Here is a 20500-nt window from a genome sequence, read left to right as displayed (position 1 = left end):
CAGCTATTCCTTGTGTGCAAGCTTTTTACATAGCAAAAGGAAAACATAATTACAAAAAAATTAATCTCATAAAAGTTAACAGAGAAATTAAGCATTGATGTCTAGTGCCTGAAATTCCTTTAAAGTTATGTTTTCAAAATTACTAAATTTCAGGTTTAATATTTATTTCAAGGATGTAAAAATATTATTTTGGCAGGAAATTTGTTGTTAAGACTAATATATATTGGACACACACATACAAAAGACTGTGCAGGCCTGGGTAGTGCATACGAGGCAAATGATACCAGCAGACAGGAAAAGAGCAGCTGTGCACCATTCTTGGACACAAAGTCCTCAGGAGTCACGAGGTTAGCACAGGATCTTTTTTTTTATGCTTGGTTTTGCTGACTACAGAGCCACTTAGTCAACTAAAATAATCAGAATAAAAGTCCTCTCCTAAAGTTAGATTAGTTTTATGCTACTCTATGGCAAGGAAAAGCAAGTCAAATCTCTCAGAATTGTGTCTAGAAGAAAATAAAGATCAGATATATGAAAATGCCCTTGCTGAGATCCAGTCCTTTGAGCTGCCTCTTGGAACCACCGTAAGGTATGCTTCTTTTTAATAGTATTATACTCTTCATGATGGATGTGTTCCTTCTATAGCTGTTCTTTCAGTCAGCAAAATATATTAGAAACTTTGTTTTCCTGACCCTGAAGCCTACAAGAAAGTCAAGTTTAATTTCAATGTGATTGGCCCTTAGTGAAAAAATACAAACCCAGGTCACCTACTCTGCTCTTTCTTTTCACCTGGACAAAGCGATCTGTTTCTGATGGCTGGGTGCAGATTTGTGAAAAAGAAAGTGCTCTTAAAAATGAAAACAAGGGGAAATTTTCTCTTTTGTGTAGCAATGTTTTTAAAGTCAACAGCTACATTTTAAAAAGAATTTACTGCTTCTTAATCTTAAATTTTTAATAAATGCAACTTTTGTTTTAATCACCAAAGACAGAACTACTTAAGGTTTTACTGTTGATATTTCTAAACGTCTGAAGATTTAATTATTTTTGTTTTGTTTGTAGCTTATGGAAGCTGTTCAATAGTAAAAGTGCAGCTGAAAAAATTCCTCCGCATATTTGTTCTTAAAAAAAGTAATATATATAAAGATTGTAATGTAATTTTTCTAGGTATATTGTCAGTATTTGTAGAAGAGTTTTAAAAATAGCCTGCCCGGGACTGTAGGCGTCAGGTTGCAGTAACCATCAGGCTAAAAAAAGAAAATTAAATTTACCCTGAAAAATGTGTCAATCTATAACTTCAGTATTTTGGTGATGGGAAAAAAAGGAATGCGGGAAAATTGTTACTGCATTTGAGTGATTTCTTGAAGGAAATACTACAAGTGGTAGGATTTTTCCTTTTTTTTTTTTTATTATGCACTTTGTAAGCACTTGTCTACATTCAGACTGGTCTTTGTTGATTTAGTAGGTGAATCAACAATCTGAATCAACACTGAATATGATAAAGGCACAAGCATAGACAAGATGTGCATCGTCTTGGGTGCCATTTATTAACTTGTGTACAGGTGTAGTTGCGCCAGGGCAGGAGAGATGATGAGCTTGATAATAGTAACTGGAAGGATGCCAAATGCAATTGTTGACCTTGATACATTCACATTTGTCAAATGTTGTCAGTTCCTTACTGGAAAAAGTAGCTACACATCACCCTGAAGTTTTACATATCTGGCCTATTGCTTTACACGAACTTCCCACTTGTGCGCAGATAACTTTGCCCAGAAAGCAGGTGCATTCTGTCTCCTGAGTATGCAAAACCCAAGGATTAGTTAATCCCTGGCCACAGGCCACAAAGTGTAAAATTTACATAGAAAATAGGTTATTCCTCCTTCATTGACACATGAAGCTTTGCTGTACAAAGCACTAGGAAACATTAAGTCAGTTTCTAGTGAAACACAGCAAGCCACTGCATATAAAGATGTACTTTTTTGTTTTGTCTTGGTTTTGTTCTATTTGTACCCCGACCCCCAAGCTTCTATCACGTAAAGAATGGAAGGAATGAAGACTGACATAACCTGAACGCAGAAACCCGGCAGAGCCTCCGCCTCAGGGGTCGGTGCCTCCCTCCCTGCCGGGACGGGCACGGTCCGCGCGGGCGGGAGCGCTCGAATCAAAACAAACAAACAAACAAAAAAAACCCAAAAAAACCAACCCCCCCCCCCCAAAAAAAATAATAATAATGAAACAAGACCACACTATGAACTAGCCACAAGACCCAACCAGAACTAGCTCAGTGGAAAAGGTCGTGTTGAGCCCTGTAAGACTTCAAGGCGTCTGTGCAGTGCGGCGCACCGCGGCGGGCAGCCAGTCCGTCCGGGACAGGGGCCGCACTTTGCGCGTCCCTTGTTGGTCACAGTGCCTCGAGCGGGTCGCAGCGGCTGGCGCTGGGCAGACGCCGCTGCCCGCGGTCTCTGCCGGACACCAGCGCCCGGAGATGCCATGGGGACGGAGGGGCTTTGCTGGGCTCCCTGGCCTAGCCCTGCCCCTGACAAGGGCAGCGGAGCACCGCCGAACTGGTGCGATCCCGAAAGGCGCGGCCCGGCGCAACCTGCGCCCCCTCACCGGCCGCAGCCCCTCCCTCCTCCCGGCCGCACCGCGCCCCGCGCGCACCGGCGAACCCTCCCCAGCCGCTCCCGCCGGCCCCCGCCCGACTCCGCGGCCGCTCCTCCCTCGGCACTTCCCGCAGCGGCGCGGGCGCCCGGTCCCTCCCATCCAAGATGGCGGAGAGTCTCCCCGAGCATGATCGGATCCTGCAGGAGATCGAGAGCACCGACACGGCCTGCGTGGGACCCACCCTGAGGTGCGGGGCGCGGGGCCCGTGGCGCCGCCAGCGGGTGAAGCTCCCACGCCCTGCCCGCCCGCCGGCCTGGGAGCCGCGGCGCGGCCCGGCCGCGCTTTCTGACAGCTGCTCCCCAGGGACGGCGCGGGGCCGCCCGCAGCGCCGCAGGCGGGAGCGGCCGCGTCGGGTGCGGAGGGGACGCGCGGCCCCCGCTGCCGATCTGTGGGGGCCCGCTGCCGCTCTGTGTGCCGGGCGCTGCGGGGTGCAGGGAAGGGGCCGGTGCGGCGCGGGCAGGGAGCGGGGCTGTCAAGCCGTGCCGCCGCTCTGACAGGGAAAGGCGACCGAGCGGAGACGGCGACCGTGGCCCGGCTCCGGGCTGGCCGCTCCCTGGCATTGTCTGCCGGGGAAGCAGCCGGGCACGGCCCCGGCGGGGCTGGAGTGCGGCCTCGGGACGGGGCGGCCCTGGGCCCGGCGCGGGTGGCCGGGCTTGGGGCGCCCGCCGTAAGCCAGTGCCGGGCTTTGCTGCCTGCACTTGGGCACGAGGCAGCTCCTTGGGTGTGCCGGTACCGCCGGTTCTGTGCTGAGAACGGGGCCGAAACCGTATCGTGGGTGGGTGTTGCAGTGCTCCTCTATCAATCTCTAATGATGCGGTCTGAAATCCACTACCCTGATCAATTTTCTTGGAAATGTGACAGTGTTTAAAGCATTTCTGGTGTACCATGACTGCAATAGTTTGGTTTTCTTTTTCCTCCAATTCCACGTACTGCCAAATGGTTTAGCCTGCATTTTGAAAAAAAGCTTTTGCATAACCTTTCCTGTTAGAGGCGAATGTGGAAGTACCTTTCACTTGGAGCTGGGGAGATAAGGGCAGGGCCTGTGGAGAGTGAATTGGGTTATAGAGGAAACACAGGGGAAAGGGGATCTTCATGGAGCTTTGCTGGTACTTCCCCGATTAAAGATGTCTGAAAGAAGTAAAAAAAGCATAGGCACTAGCCAGACGGGGGAGAGAGAGCTGTGAATTTGAATGTTATCTCTTTGAAAAGATACAGTGAGCCTGTGTGCAGAAAACTGGAAAAGGCAGTTTGTGTGGCAGTGTGCTGCAAAGCAGTGAGCATGGTGCTGCTGGCTTTTCCTGCAGTGGGAATGGTGCCTGCTGGAGTGTGTGGACCGGGCTGGGAAAGGATGAACGGGGGCTACATGGGTGAGAACACAGTCCTGAGAACTGGTGGAAGAGAAGTTCCTGTAACGTGATACCAAGTGGGTTATTTTGCACACCATAGCAGTTGATTTTGAGGTTAGCTACGTGTGTCTACAGTGGATCCTCCACAGCTGTGTGGGAGGTGGCAGTCTGGGCATTTGTGTGGGGCTGGGGCTAATCAGTCCTCTGAGAGCCCCCATGGGGAGTGTGGTGTGCTCGTCTAGACATCACACTGAGCTTGCTGGCTCAGCCTGGTCTTAGAGGTCAGCTTGGAACAAACTGCACTCTGACCTTCTCTCATGTTCCTTAAGCACAGCTGCTGTTGGGAATACAATGTGGCGATGCTGAAGCTGAGCATCACAAGGAGCCTCACCTGGGGGAGTCTGTGGGCTTAGGCTGATGGAAAGTAGCTGGGATGCTTTCATACTTAAGTTGTCCCTGGAGGCAGTTTCACCATGTTAATCGCTTAACAAGCTCAGGCAGGTTGAAGTTGATGCCTGCAAAAAACCACAACAAAATATTAAATATAATTGCAGTTTCATCACCATCTTCAGTATAGAGCTTATATCAGAGTAGCCTGTAGAAAGGACAGAGTGTTAGGCTACACAGCAGAAGAAGGCATCCACAGGTGTAGATGGGGAAGAGACCATATGAATCTCTTATCCATATTAAGCATTTAAAATGTGCTGGTGTCTTTATAAATACTAAAACTTAATTTCTTATTTTTTGCACATTTCTGTCCTATCACTGATTTTCAGTAAGGGAATTTTACATTGCTGACTTTCAGGATTTCTCGTGCAAAAGTGGATGTTGGTCTGATTTAACCCTAGTGTTCAATTACAAATAAAAAAAACTAGGTGAAAGACTGGTTACACCTGGCTGAGTGTTTTGAAAGAAGTCCAGCAAACACCAGAGAAGTATGCTTCTACTCCCTAAGAGCAGCCGTATTTAAGATCAAAACTTGAGCTGTCTGCTCAGCTGTCTGTTACAATTTGTGAACTGCTGTGTGAAACTGAAAAGTCTGAAATCCCACATCAAATTACAAGATCTATTTCAATGAAAGAAGCATGAATGTAAAATAGAGCATTATTTTCTGCATGAGATCTAAGTTTTTACTTGCTAAACAATGTGAATCAAATAAATGAATTGAGTAATTCTACGTGCAGTTGCATAAGGCTACAACATGAAGTGATCCATTGATTTCCAGTCACAGAAGCTATTGAAGCCAGTGTCTCACGTAATGACTGAGATGACATTAATTTCATTATGTGAAATGGAATATTTTTGTAATCTCTGGGTTGTAATGCTGGGAGAATATTTATAGCATTGCCACATCAAATAAAGTACCAGCATACCTACTTAAATAGCAAACAAAAGAAGGGACTTGAGGTGAGTGGTTTGGATAAATAGCATGAGGTAATATTAAATGCTGAAGATTGTAGGATATGCAAGATCTGACTTATCCTTAATTGTTAACATCAAGATATTAATGTCTTCATAGTGCATCCATGCTTCACAAAGGAAGTGTACGTTTTTCTTGTGGGCTGTATGTAGATTCCATGGAAACACATTTTTGCTCTGGTTTTTCTTCAGTGTTTTCCTTGCTGCTTGGGTGTAGCTGCTCCTGCCAGGGTGCTGTTTCCTGCCCTGCTACAAGAATGGCAGCACTTGTTTGTATTATACAAAAATAATAGCATTTATTGATATATAATGTTTTTGCGTATAATTTACTGGTAAGGAACAACATACAGACTGATTCTGCAGGTGGTTTTCTACTGCTGAGATCTGCCCATAAAGAGGAATGTGAAATGCAGGTCCTTTATAGGAGGAATCAGCATACAGCTAGTGCAGTTGGGATTATTTACTGTTTAGGAGAGTTAGCTCCTAAAGACTGCTCTGTATCTCAAGAGAGGAAGAGGTTGTATTGGATTAAATTAATTTTACTTTTACATTTTAACTGGATGAATTTATTGATTTAAATTTGGTGCTATTTCACTTGCATCTCTAAATTCAGTAACACATGCTGAATCATTATAAGTGAGACCTAAGCTAACATGCCTTTCATTAAATAGGCAGACTGTGTCTATAGCAAGCCAGGATTATTTTTTTTTCATCAGACTCTGTGAAGCTTTTATCAGCATCTTTTTGGCTTTAATGACTAACAAAATGAGATTAATGACAAAACTTGTTAAAGGCTCATCACTCTCACCTTTTTATAGAACATGTTAATATCGTATAATTCATGTTGCATACATACTTTTGAGCTTCTCTCAGGGAGAGCTATCTCATTTCTAATCTTTAGAAGGGAAATGGAAGAAGACAGAAAGAAAAGCAATTCCTGTAATCCTCTCAACAACAACATAAAAATCAGAAAGTTAATGACAAAAAACTTAAGGCCCTCACTGAACTCTGTGTTTTAACACTTCTTGAATAGTCAGTTGGACATGCTGTGTTAGCTAGTAAGACAGATGCTTTTCAGAAGAAAATAATTGACTTTATTTGATGGTTAGTTTATGGTTGGTTGAAAAAGGTCAAAGTGGAAGAGAGTAGAAGTTGTTCTGCCAGTGCCCTGTGTACTACAGATATGAGTTTCTTTGAGTCTGTAGTAGTGTGTAATATTTAAAAGCTTTTTTTTTTCATAGATGAATTAACTCTTAAACTCTATTTCATAAGCATATGGTAGACTTTCTCTAAACACTTCATCTTGTGAGCTTTGCGCCACTGAGTCTGCGGTATTCTGTGGTTCCCATACACAGCCTGTCAGGGGAGTACCTCCATGCCCACAATCCACTGACTGAACAAAAATACAAAAGTAAAATTAAATATGAAAAACTGTGGGGGATTTGATAATGGAAATTCTGTTGCTAAGGTGAAGTTGATAAGGAGGTGCTGTGTCTATTGATGTATCTATCTATAAGCAGAATGTACTCTGTAGCTTTAACTGACAATCACAGCTTGGAAAGTGCTCCTCAAAAGTCAGTGTAAAAATGCTTTTAATTCAATTCTCTCTTCCTGAAATCTGTCATCACGAAGCTGTTGCCTGGTAGATGTTTGAGCTTCTTATAGGCTGCTCTAAGTTGTGTTGCCCATGAAACATCTTTGAAGAGTTCTTAGAGAGCCTCCTGTGAAGACATTTCACTGTCCTGTTGTCTCTGGCTAAAGAAATCACAGCCACAGGCACTGTTCAGTTGATACATTTCTGTCTGGTGCTGCAGTATGCTGCAGTCACCTTCCCCTGGTCTAGGACTGCATTGCACTGGTAAAAGCAGCACTGAGCTGAGACTGCAAAGCAGAATCATTTCTGTATAGTGCTGCATTTTTCTCGTTTAGGTTAAGCAGAGTTTGGAGGTCAACATCATAAATGAGTTTGGCTGAAGTGTTAAAACAAATTGATAGCTGTTCATTCTGAGCTTCTGTCTTTGTGCTGCAGAAAAGCCAAAATGAAAGCTACACTTTAGTAAGGCATCATTAGAAAAATAAGCAATTTTATCCTTTACTGATCAAGGTCTTAAGAAAATTCAGAGTCAGAGATATGGAGTGAGAGGCTAATTCTGCTGCTTTTGCTGGGTTGTGGTACACTTTGAAACTGCAGGTGCTTTGCCCAGACTGGGGTCTGTAATTTGTATTTTGGAGATATTCTTGTATTCATTGAGGGGGCCTGTCCAAAGCAAAATGAGCAAAGTGCCTAAATGTTATGTAACTTCAGTTTTACTGAAAGTTTACATTACAGTTACCAGCAGGCATGATTTAGGCATGTGATTCTGTGTCTTCAGCACCACAGTTAGTAAGTGGCAACATAGGCAGTATGAATGAAATCTGAAAATGTGGGAAGATTCTACAGCATTAACACAATTGCAGGCAGGGAAATACTTTTTCTGACTATGGTCTGTTGGGATTTATGATGTGGTTATCCAATGACAAAATGTGGTTGCCTTCATTTTTCTCCTGTGGTCTTACTTGTCTGGTAGGATTGTCTAAAGTAATTTTTCAGTGTTTTCATTATTTTGGTTTTGGAGCATGAGCCAGCAAACAGCATTTTTGTCTATAGCTTAGTCTTGTTTTAAATATAGAGCAGACCTAAGAATACTCTGAGATCTTCGGCCAGTGCTTTAGATGAGAATTTTAATGGTTTGATCATATATTTTGATTTCAAAGGTATGGTAATCTTTTACAGAATTGTAAGCTATTGGTTTGAAAATCAGTAGACCCTATCTTTATTAATGGTCTGTCTTCAAGCCTGTCTTAATTTTCAAGTTAATGCATTTCATTCCTGGTTCCCTTTCAGACAGAAGTTACAAAGTAGCCCCAAAGAACTGGAAATTCCTTGTGTGATAGCTGTGGTCTCTTTTGGATCAGGACTGTACTTTCATGTATACTGTTGTGGTTTAACCCCAGCCAGCAGCCAAGCCCACCTAGCTGCTCATTCACTCCCCCACCTGCAGCATGGGGGAGCGAATCAGAAGGGTAGAAGCTGGAAAACTTTGGGGCTGGGGTAAAACCAGTTTACTAGGGGAAACAAAGCAAAAAGCAAAGGACTGAATGTGTGTGCTTTGCCCACAAGCAAAGCAAGGTCTGAATTCACTGCATCCCATGGGGAGGCAGGTGTTCAGTCGTGTCCATGACAGCAGGACCCCATCGCAAGTAGTGGTAACTCTGGAACACAGAATCCCAGAATGAACTAGGTTGGAAAAGACCTTTGAGATCATTGAGTCCAACCTATGACCTAACACCTCCTCATTAACTAAACCATGGCACTAAGTGCCACATCCAGTCTCTTTTTTAAACACATGCAGGGACAATGACTCCCCCACCTCTCTGGACAGATGATTCCAGTGCCCAGTCACTCTTTCAGTGAAGAATTTTTTCCTGATCTCTAACCTAAACTTCCCCTGGTGCAGCTTAAGGCTGTGTCCTCTGGTTCTGTCAGTTGTTGCCTGGAGAAAGAGACCAATCTCCACCTGACAACAGCCACCTTTCAGGGAGTTGTAGAGAGTGATAAGATGACCCCTGAGCCTTACTTTCTCCAGACTAAACACCCCCAGGGTTTGTGTTCCCAGCCCCTCTCCAGCCTCGTTGCCTCCTCTGGATGCACATGAGCAATGTCCTTCCCAACCTGAGGGGCCAGAACTGGACACAGCACTCAAGGTGCGGCCTCACCAGTGCTGAGTAGCGGGGAAGGGTGACCTCCCTGCTTCTGCTGGCCACACTGCTCCTGATACAGGCCAGGATGCTGTTGGCCTTCTTGGCTGCCAGAGCACACTGCTGGCTCATGTTCACTTGGCTGTCAACCCCCAGGTAGGTCCCTTTCTGCCTGGGCACTGTCCAGCCATTCTGTCCCAGCCTGTAGCACTGCAGGGAGTTATTGCGGCAAAATGTCATCACTGCAAATGTCTCCTCCCTTCCTCCTTGTTCCCCCACTTTATGTACTGAGCATGATGCCATCTGCTCTGGAGCAGCCCTTTGGTCAGTTGGGGTCACCTGTCCTGGCTGTGTCGCCCCCCAGCCTGCTCTCCAGTGTGGCAGCATGAAAAGGCCTTGGCTCTGTATGAGCCCTGCTCAGCAATGACAACAACATGTCTGTATTGTCAGCCCTGTGTGCAGCACAAGTCCAAAACAGCCCCATACCAGCCACTGTGAGAAAATTAACTCTACCCAGCCCAAACCAGCGCATATATTTATATATCAGTTTATCTTTATTATAATAGCTAATTTCTGTTTTGTAACTGGATTGTTATGGAGTAAGGAGAATGACCTGCTTACTGTGAACCAGTGTATCCTGAAAAAATGGAGGATTGCTTGTAGTGTCAGTTGCAGTGTTACTTGGTGTAGGATTTGATGGTATTTCAAGTACTTAGATTGAATGACAACAGTAAGATAAAGCAACTATCTATGTGATGTATATTGCTGTGAAGGAGCAATTTTTTTTTATTGCCTAGTCCATTATATAGAGTCAAAAGGGCATATGAAGAGTGTGTGCTGTAGACTGATTAATCTGGCATACAGCAGCAGAACTACAGTTCTGATTTTTCTGTAGCCTGGTCAGATTTGCCATTGCTAGCAAAAGTGTTTTATAAGGAATCACTTTCATTGCTGCAAGTTTCAACATATTACTTTTCAAGTTTTTATAAAGCCTGAAGCTGTTTGCAGGTAATCATATCTGCACTGCATTTTTTGTTTTGAAAAAATCTTTTGGTTCAATGCCGATTAAGTTTGTCATGAAGTATGTGTCTACAAGTCAGGTTATCTTGATCTTTTAGCTGTTCACACATCAGCTTCTGATTCAGTTCTTGCAGTGTTTTCCAAATGGGCGACTGCCAAGTGAAGCTTTAACCTAGCTAGTAACCTGTGTGAATTGTTCTGAAACAGCTCTCTCCAATTTCACAGGCATTACCAAAGAGCTTGAAATTGTCCCAGTGTTTAGGAAACAAATTTCAAAATACAGTAAAGCTTTTAAACTAGGGGAATCCTCTGGTACATCATCATCAGAATAGTGTACTTAGTAGATGTTTTATGCAGTTTGTGTCATTGTTTCATTTAAATTCAGTCTTCTCTTCATATGAATGGCTTATGCTTGTGCATTCTTACCTCAGTTAAATTCAGAAAAGCCAGTTCTTATTCCTGTCATCTCTTCATGGACTTGTTTGTCAAGCTGATTTTATTCAGTGTCTGGTGACCCAGATTTTGGACCTGCCATGTGCATAGAAAGTGCATAATTTCACATCCTTCACAAATGCCAGTCACATGGGCGCTTACTTCCTTGTGAATTTTTTTGGAAAGCCAACAGCATAGCCTATGCTCCAGCTTCCTTGGTATGTGTCTGAACCATTGATATCTACCTGAGGAGCCCTAGCATAATTCAGTTAAATATAAGTCTGGTTTTGACTGGTAAGTGCTGGTGTATTTGCAGGTTTTGTCATGTTGCGTTTTATGTATTATACTACTAAAATGAGCTCATTCAAATTGGAGAGGATTAATATGTCTTGAATAATGCTTTTAAGATAATGCCAGAAAAGGATTTGCAAATAGGAAACTATTTTTATGGGTTGTAGTAAACTATTAAGTACTAACTCATTCAGAAATACAGTCCTAGCTTTGCATCAGCATCACGTAGTCACATGAGATTTTATCTTTCTGAAGGGCTTGCTGTGGCTAGTTGTAAAATCCAGCTATGGCTAGTCTCTCTGGCTATTTTCTGGTGATGCTTGAAATACCCAAACCTAATCCCTGTCACCGCAGAGCTTGGTATAACAATAACAGTTCAATTTGAGGCTCAGCCTGATGAAGTATTTTCAACAATGCATCTTTTCCTCATCTTGTACATGTCTAGTACAGAACTATTTGTACTCCTGAAAAACTGGGTCCTTCCTGTGCAGGAAGGAGTTAATGATCTCTCCTGGAGCCTGGCTGAAGCCCTTCCCGTATCTCAACCTTTGCCAGTAATAGCAAACTAGTAGGGAACTTAATCACTGACAGAGGTATTAAGAAGGAAGGAAACAGATTTTAGAGTGCATCAGCTGGATGGAAAGACGTGGGATTGGACAGAGAGGACCTAAAAGACACTGGGGATTTTTTTTTATTTATATAGCATGAGAAGAATGTTCAGTTCTAATACTGTGAGTGGGATTTTCACTGTGTCTCAGGGAAAGTAATTTGCTAGCAAAATTGCTGTGAGTGTAACTTGCAATTCTCCTGGGAATCGGAGTAATACAAAATTAATAAAGCATATACTGTCATATATGTACCTGGGGGATACTTTTGAGACATTTCAGCTTCAAAAGGAAGTGTTTAACCTATTGAGTTTTGAGACTTTCACAGTTTGCACACTTCCTTAGGCATAGAGTGGCTTTGAAGGATTTTCACCCCATTTTGTTCATAGAAACAATGTTTTCTTACAAATTTTGTTTTCAGTTAATTTCAATATAAAAGTAACATAGCAGATACTGTTTTGTACTGTATATTTGTTCTGGTATGTTTCATAAACTTAGGAAGCTGAAAAGAAATGAACAGATTTTCTTTGTTCATCAAACAGACAGAGAATTGGAGTTAGTCAGTTGCATCAACACTCTTAATGGCTTCCTAACTGAGAGAAACACTGAGTTTCAGTTCAGCTTCTGAATTGAAAACATACTTTTTTTAGAAATCATGTTTTACTTTTTTCAGTGATCCTCAGAGATATGCAAAGAATATATAGCACAGGCTGTTGTTTTACATTAATTAAATACATGATAATTTTTTTATGTATAGGCTATGTGAGCTCATAGAGTTAACAAAAATGAATAATATAAATTCATTGTAAAATACATGCTTTGGTTATATGTTTGCAGAGGAGTGTGATGCAGGAAAGGATTGTCTGGTTTGATCTGTATTGAATAGAATACATTCTTAATCCAGTTGGTTTTGAAACTTTTTAATTAGTGGATATTTTATCTGAAACTTCTTAAATTTCTGAAATAATATATTTACCTCTGTGTAGTGTTGATATTCAAAGCCTGTTGAAATAAGTAACCTACACATTTCTGACAGTAAATATTCCGTTCTATTTCATATGTCTTGGAAACAGACATATGAGATTGCTGAAATATGAGATTAATTTTCTTTAAAAAAATTGGTGTGTATTTATCTTGAAGATTGTGTCTCAAGTGCTCTAGATAAAGTTGACAGATTACCTGGATGTTGTAATAGAGGCCTAATTATTTCTTGTACATGTGTAATAGAAATCTCATCAAATTTTTTAAAAGAACTTAGAAGCTTACAATTTGGTTTACAGATTAATCCATTGCTCCTAAAATATAATTTATGTAACAAACAGTCTCTGGAAATATTAAAGGAAGATAAAAATATTGCTATGTAGACTTCACTTTCATACTTTACATTCTATGAAATAACATAGGTTCCAGCTACATCCGCTTGTATCCATGTAGGTATATGAAACAGATGGCCAAACTTGGCACTTCATTCCGTGGCGATAGTCAGCACCAAAGCGAGCAAAGCTGCCGTTTCCTTTGCTGCCTTTTTATCTACTATTACAACACAAAATTAGGGAAAAAAGTGGTAGCACAGCTCTTGTTTTTCAGTTTCTTACTTCATACATCAGTAAGTCGCACAAAGGCTCAGCAGGAAGAGGCATCTCCTTGGTCAGCAGTGTAAAAACAGGAAGGAGGAAGTCTATTGCAAATCTGGGTGTGCTGATTATCAGTTGGTGTTTGGCTGCAGAGGATGTCCATTAACAGCCATCAGCGTGATCCATTGCTTATCCAGCACGAACAATGAAAGCTCTAGTGCTGCTACTACAGAATAAGGAGCCTGCTTATAGGAAGTAATGTTAACTAACAAACTGTACTCGGCCCTTTCCTGCTCATAGAAACAGGATACTATTAGTGAGAACAATTGACAGAAATTGCACATCCAGGAAAACCAGGCAAGCAAAGCATAACAGCTAAACTGAGATTAATAAAATCTTTTCTCTGAATAGGCCGTAGCTGAGTTCTGTGTTGTTCTGGCATGTAATGTGAGCTTTTAAATAGAGTGGTGAGGTGTAATTATGAGTAAGAATGGGAGAACTGGAAAATAGGTAGCATCTGGCACTGAAAGACTGCTTAGGTTTTAAGAAATGTGCTCATTACCATAACTGCAATTGAATTACAGGAAACACCTGGACATTATTTTATAAAGCTTTTTAGGGTGTAAGCAATCATCTATATGAAATTACTCCGTGGAAAAATCCCTACAAAGTTTGCAGCTTGTGTAAACAGAAAATATCTTTGTATATTGTAGGACAAAGGAAGTTTCTGCAGTGTTTCCTGTGCAATTGCAGCTCAAATGGAGTGTGTGATACAGTATCATGGTTAGGGATGCCATGGTTATAGTCACAGCATGACAGGGCTGTTTTAAGGGCAGAATCTTAATTTGCAATGTCAGTGTTTTCTGCTTGCGCTGATCCCACTGAACTCATCGTGCATATTTGAACTGTAAATATTACTTTGTTTTTTAATTTTATTTAGTATAGCTTGGTGTTGTTTCATTTTGGGATTTAGTTTCAATGAAAGGAGAAATAGGGAGAACATCTAGGGGGTTACTTCTTGCAGTGTGTGTATGGGAACTAGTTGGGAGCATCTCTAGCATCAGGACAAAATTGGCATTGGTAGCAAGATACGAATTCTAAAATCATGATTATCCATAAGCACAGTTTCTTCATTTGAGAGTTGGTACATTTGGATGTGTGTTTTGTTGAAAGTATTACTTTGGAAAATTGAATAAAAAGTGCATGCTTGGGTGGATTTTTTTTGTGCCTTCATTTAGTTGATCAAAGTAATTAGCAATTTTTCCCTCCATGGTGCTTAATTTGAAGCTCTACAAATGAATCTTTTTTTTGTGCTTCTGTTGAAGGTCAGAAGTTGCACGGTCAGACTTACATTCCATGTCAAACTTACACAGCTGTTGTACAGATATGTGTAATTCCTGTCATTGTCACAGCATTCATGGAGCTGTAACTGATTGGCACTTACTGAGTGGTTATCAGTATCCTGAAAGGAATGTGTACATACAGTTTTTAATTGCTTCATATGTCTTGTGCAATCCGGAAGTGAAAGACTTTGTGGCAATATAGGCAGGGATGGGGAAACCTGCAATTCATCCTAGAAATGGGACAGAACAAGATGGTTTGTGGGAGGTGTGAAAGTGGTGAAAGATGGCAAGTCATTATTAAGGAGTTTATTTGTCCAGTAAAAAGATTGCTGTTTTTTTCTTTATTTCTAACGTTTATTTTTGGCTATTTTAAAATACATGATCTGTTTTAAAAGTTTCTGCTGCTGCTGGAACCTGTCATAAACGATTACTAGAAGAATTGTTCTCTCAAAAGTTTACAGTAATGCTCCATAAGCTCAGATTTGTCTTTCCTGAGTATGGATTGCAATTAAAAGTTGAATCATTGCCCATTTAAAAGAACACACAAAATAATCCCAGAACCTTTAAGAAATAGTAATTCTTTAAGAACTCCAATGGGATTTATTAAATATTACTTTTTCTTTATCTAGTAGACTATTCTAGTAATGATTTTTAAGTGAGAGAGTTATCACCAACCAGGAATTCATATTATCTTCTGAATTACTATTTTCTTATGAAAGTATGGAGATTTTATTTTTAATAAAATAAACTCTTCTTTTTTTTTGGCCTGAAGCGTGGTTCCTGCGTAGTTCTTCTCTCCTTTGAAAAGTTACGGCTATTGCTGTAGATATGAGACAAAATTAATTTAGTTCCCATTCTGATTATTCTTGAAATAAATTTTTCTATTCTAAAACAAGAAGACTACAGTAGAAGTTTTACTTAGGTCTGGTTATTGTAATTTTCTGGTCTAGAGGCCATAGATGTGGAGCTGGACTGGAGATGAGGAGGGGAAAAAGCAAATTTGGGGTATTTGCTGAACTTCCAAAATGATTTTGGACTCTTCTCCTTTTACAGTTAATAGTCTGTATGCACTTCCATTGTCTGCCCTTCCAGTAGTCCAGTCAATGTATTAAATTAATTTTTGGGCTTATACAATTTTTTTTTTTTTGCTTCTAACTTTTTATATCCTTCCTCATTGCTGAAATTTTTGTCCTCTTTTACTCCCACCTACTCTCAGGCATTTAAGGACATATATCCTGACTGCATGCACAGAAATATTTGTATGAAATTAGAGCCGAAATATGATTTTGAAGGGAGCCTGTAACCATTTATGAAGACATTTATGATGCTCACTTAGAGTGATAATATGTATGTATGGAGTTGTCATTATGGAATAGATAGATTATTTCAGGATAATTTATTTTGAATATTAATTTTTTTAAGGCTGTGTGGAATTCTTGGCATGTTAAGTTTTAGTTCTCTGGAGATTTTTTGATTACTTAACTGTTGGTATTTTTGTGCATAGAATGGTGCCCTCTGGTGTTTCAGTATATTTTTGCATGTAAACACAAAAGTCATCAATAAGACCTATTAAATACATGTTTTTCATATTGTGTTTCAGTTTTGAAAGTAAAAGTTTTAGGAAAGTTTTTTACAGTATAAACTAAGCTTATTTTATTGTTTTCAATTGGAAAATGGTTGCATATCTGCAAATCCTCCTTCATAATTTCTTGAGACCTGAATTCAAATCTGTTTATGCTTGTTGTTCTCCCTTCAGTCTGCCTCGTAAGAAAGATCAAGGTAAAAATATCCCCATTGCAATAAAATGTATCCACTGAACTCAGACATTTTTCTCCTTTAGGTCACTCTCTGACTGCTCCTATTTTATTTATTTGCCTTTTTCAAGTACTTTCTACACTGTCTTCTTTTTAGCTAGACTGGCATTAATATGACTCATCCAATTGTTGGAATGATTAAAACAAAAACCCCAAAAAAAGTCTCAATTTATATACAGAGTTCTGGGAATATAGACAGATATCTGCTACACATTACCAGGAAAGTTGCTCAGCTCTGCTTCTGCTCTTCATGGGTTCCCTGCTTGCCCTGATGCTGAGGAGAGAAACCAGTACCTGTCCTGTCACTGATTTGCTGTAGAGGTGATTAAGTAGTCATTCAAGTTAAAGCTCTCTCATTCCAGATTGAAAATGGATAATATTGTGTTGGTTTGGGTTTTTTGGGTGCCAAAATCAAATATAAACTTCTGTCCCCAACTTTAGTGATTTTCTCCTTTTTTTCTCCAATCTGAAGACTCATACCAAGAAAAAAGCTTTCCTGTCAAAGTTTCATGATATGACTCAAGCACTAGTAGTCTATAGTTGTGCAGATCAGAGGTTGAAAGCAGTTTTAATAAAAACGAATAATGTCTTTCAGTTTGACACAGTTCAAACTTGTGCTGTATTTCAGACCATCAGCATCCACTTCAGGAGCCCATAAAGCTGAGGAAGATCCTTGGGGCTCTTCATTCAGAGGTGTATAAATGTAAACAAAACCTGAAAGAACTGTGTATTACACACGTAAAAATTCCTTTGGTATCCTAGCAATGACACTTGCTACTGCTGGATGTGAAACAATTTACAGTGAGAGAGAGATTTTTAGGGGAGACATAATTGCATGTAATTGTCATCTCCTGAAGAAATGGAGCTGAAATGGTTACTGCTCCCTCACTTGCTTTCCAACAGAACTGTGTGTGTGCTGGAAATTCAGTTAATTTTGTCTTGTAATTTTAAAGGATTACCTCTAGGATGCTTTTAGGATTTTATGTCTCTCCAAGATATTGCAGTATTGGTGATTTGTCTGCTTGATAATTTAGCTCTCAAAAGTGGAGAATTGTTATCAGCATCTCTTGCAGTGTCATATTCTGTTGAAATGTACACTTTCAGATAATTATTAAGAGGTAGCAATTACTTTATTTAGATAACTGTAGGTAATCTTTGAAATAAGTGTATATATGGAAAATGAGTTTCAGTATCAGAAATGAACTATGGTGTGTGATGTTCCCTAACAGGTAAATCAGGTGTGTATTGTCTCAGTTGTGTTTGCAGATTTGAGAAAAAGCCTAATTTCTATCAGTGGCCTAGGATGGCCTGGCTCTCCAGTGTACACTTATATTTTCAAAAAGGGTGGTGTTTTAGGCCAGACGTTGTTCTGAAGCCCCTGAAACTGCATGTGTGAAGTGTCCTCAGAGGACAGTGTCCTAAGGCAGTCAATAAACCTATTTATTCATCATCTTCTCGCCTAGAAGAGAGAGTTGTGATACAAAGTGTGATTTTTTAAAAATACACTGTTGATTTATTTCTGTAAGGGCAAGCAGTTCTGTCTCAGGGTTTTTTCACTCATGTGCTGACAAGTGTTGATTTGTTGTTCCCACAAGATGGAGCTGTTTACGTACATAATTAACAGAATTTATACTACTGCTGCATTTTAGGGAGGTCTGACAAAGTATTGGTTTAAATCACAGGTCATAATTTTATTAGTATCCTTACAGAAAAGGGTACAATGTACAAGACAAAATAGTAACTATTATTTTAAGAAGGTAGGGTAATCTTGTGATTAAGGTATTGGGAGGTACACAGTATTGCTTTCTTCCCCCTTATTTTGAACATTTATTCCCTGTATTATTTTAGATCAAATATTGTTAATTTAAATTAACCCCTGAGATTAAAACCCAGTACTTTATTATATTTAAATTTAAGCATAAGCAGCCTTAATATTGAGGAAAACATAATCAGCACATATATTTATAACAGTGGAAACTGTATTGCCTGTGCTACATTGTATGTACTTCCAGAACTTCTGGCTGTGTTTTCTGGAATTTTTGATAACATTTTAAAGAGAAATCTTCTGATTGCAAAGGGCTTTCTTTTGTTAGTATTGTAAGAACATGCCTAAAAGTCTTGGTACAGATGTGAAATGGATAAAAAGTTATCAAGGCAGCAATTGGATACCCCCAAATCACCAGGCAACAGCTAAGTCCAAAATCACAGTGCATTGTTACCATCAAAGAAAGTTTGGTGGTACAAACTGAAGTATGGTGTTCCTCTTTTACCATATTTTTATAGTCTCATTCTCATTTTAGTTATATTTTTTTTACTGAGTTTTACTGCTGCTTTCATTTATGCTTACATGACACAAGTTACAGTTTGGACACATGGTGATAGATAGAAGATAGAAGAAGATAGGTAGGTAGATGGATAGATAGATATAGATGTCCCCTGTCTTTGTGGTAATGATGCTCCTTTCTCACTTCTCTTTGAAAACACTGGAGGGAGACCTAAATTTGGAGGCTTCTTTCACCCTTAAAAGACTAAAGAAGCCGTAATAAATTGAACTTCTTTTTCTGTGAAGGTTTTTTTGTTTTAGTTTGTTTTTATTTTTTCTTTAGCATACAGTGCAGTATAGGTAGTGAGTCCAGCCCAATTTAAGGAGGTTTATGCTTGCCAGATATCTGTGAAGACACTTTGATCATCTGGTCCTCCTAATCTTTTTTTCTTCTCCAAGAACTCTGAAGACAATTGGATGCCCCTCTGTGTCCCCCCTGTAGCTTCCAGCATCTCTGACGCTTTTCTTAATGGAGCAGCGCTCACATAGCTGTAATGTGTATTTTGGAGTGCTACCACATTAGTCATTGAACCTTTTTCTCATCCCTTCCCTGTTTCTGTACAGGTGACAGTGCTATGGCCCACGTGCTTGTCCCTGTGTATTCTCATGCAGAACATCAGGCTGTCTAATGAGGCCTCACTCAGTGCCCACTGTGTCTTGTACCTTTCTTTCCTTCCAGGCCAGGATGCTGCTTCTGCCTCCAGCCAGCACTGAGTTCTGCATATGGGTATTTCTCCCTGGTGATGCAGGTCACTTCTGACCATCCACCAGAGCCCTTTAAAGCTCAGTCATCCTGGGCAGCCTTTCAGGCAGTCTGGCAGGAGCCTCAGGAGGAGACACTTTTGGGCACACGTTTGCTCCTTCCAGTTGTCATTTCAAACTGTGGTGGGAGAAACAGTGAAGAATAAACTTCATGGGTGAACAATTTTGTTTTTCCTCTGGTGCACTTCGGAGGAAAGAGCCTGCTTTCAGTACCATAGTCTTATTTTCTCATCATAAGGGAATATTCTTGGAAAATTTTATTTGGTAGATTTTCCCCCTGAATAAGTATCTATAACAAACAAGTAAGGAATTGACTTTCTTCCTTTGACATGTAGGACAGCATATTGCCTTTCTTCTGTCACTTCAGTTGCTTCTCTGAATATATTGTACAAGGTCAAAAGGAACTCAGAAAGTATAAAGAATCTTATAACAAGTCTTTTCAATCTGTTCTGCATCCTTTTCTTCTTTGAAAGGTCATGTTCCTGTCAGACATTCAGCTATGGGTTTGTTGTGCTGATGGTGAGCTCAGATCTCAGCAAAGTCCAGATGTCTGGTTAGAAAAGCGAATCTTGAAGAATATGGGAAACCACGCTTCTCCAAGAAGACTAGGAGGGAAGTAGTTTCTTACTACTTAAGGGTTTTAGAGGCTTTGAGTCGTGGTTGCCTGGGTCTTGAACTTAAGACTGTACTTCTGCAAGCAACATTGAAAAGCTTGGAATTTCAGCCTTTTCTTTTCCTCATGTTAATATTTTTTACTTTTTTTTTTCTTAATCAGCTTCTCCTTATAAATATCTGGAGAAAACATTATAATTGTGAAAGGAAGTTAGAGGCTAAAAAAGCAATTTAAAGATTTTTGATAATTTTTTTAACTCTTGTAGTTTGCAGTACAAATGTGTTTGTATATGTATGATTAAATTATCCTCATATTACTGCTCTCATTCTATGTGAAAAGCTACTTCAAAACTACCAGTCTTTGCTGTTGTTGCTATATCAAATTATTACTCAATTTTTGGAACTGTCTATACTTAGCCTTTGCTGGGAGACTCTGTACCTTTGATTTTGGTACAGTTCTATGTAAAACTTCTTCTCTTGCTTACTCTGCCAAGGTCTAAAGCTTTAAATTTCCCTCTGCCTCCTTTGCTCCTTCTCATGCTCGAGCATTTTTCCATGCAGAT

General features: G+C 40.3%; 1 protein-coding gene across 6 annotated transcripts in view; it reads left to right on the top strand.

Annotated features, from left to right (window-relative positions):
• Positions 1-464: 464 nt before the first annotated feature.
• EXOC6 (exocyst complex component 6) overlaps positions 465-20500 on the top strand; it is an 89056-nt gene continuing 69020 nt past the window's right edge. For 3 of the 6 annotated variants that reach the window (XM_030950680.1, XM_030950679.1, XM_030950681.1), the window contains exon 1: positions 2724-2845. In XM_030950680.1, the coding sequence (XP_030806540.1) occupies positions 2763-2845 (83 nt within the window). In that variant the 5' untranslated portion in view covers positions 2724-2762. Of the gene's footprint in view, positions 587-2723; positions 2846-20500 lie in introns of those variants that run through there. The other 3 variants (XM_030950678.1, XM_030950684.1, XM_030950682.1) reach the window with 3 other exon arrangements.

The sequence above is a fragment of the Camarhynchus parvulus genome, chromosome 6, assembly GCF_901933205.1.
Source record: "Camarhynchus parvulus chromosome 6, STF_HiC, whole genome shotgun sequence".
Lineage (NCBI taxonomy): Eukaryota > Metazoa > Chordata > Aves > Passeriformes > Thraupidae > Camarhynchus > Camarhynchus parvulus.
Note: the sequence above shows the minus strand (reverse complement) of the source record. Positions and strands in the feature narration are given on the sequence as shown.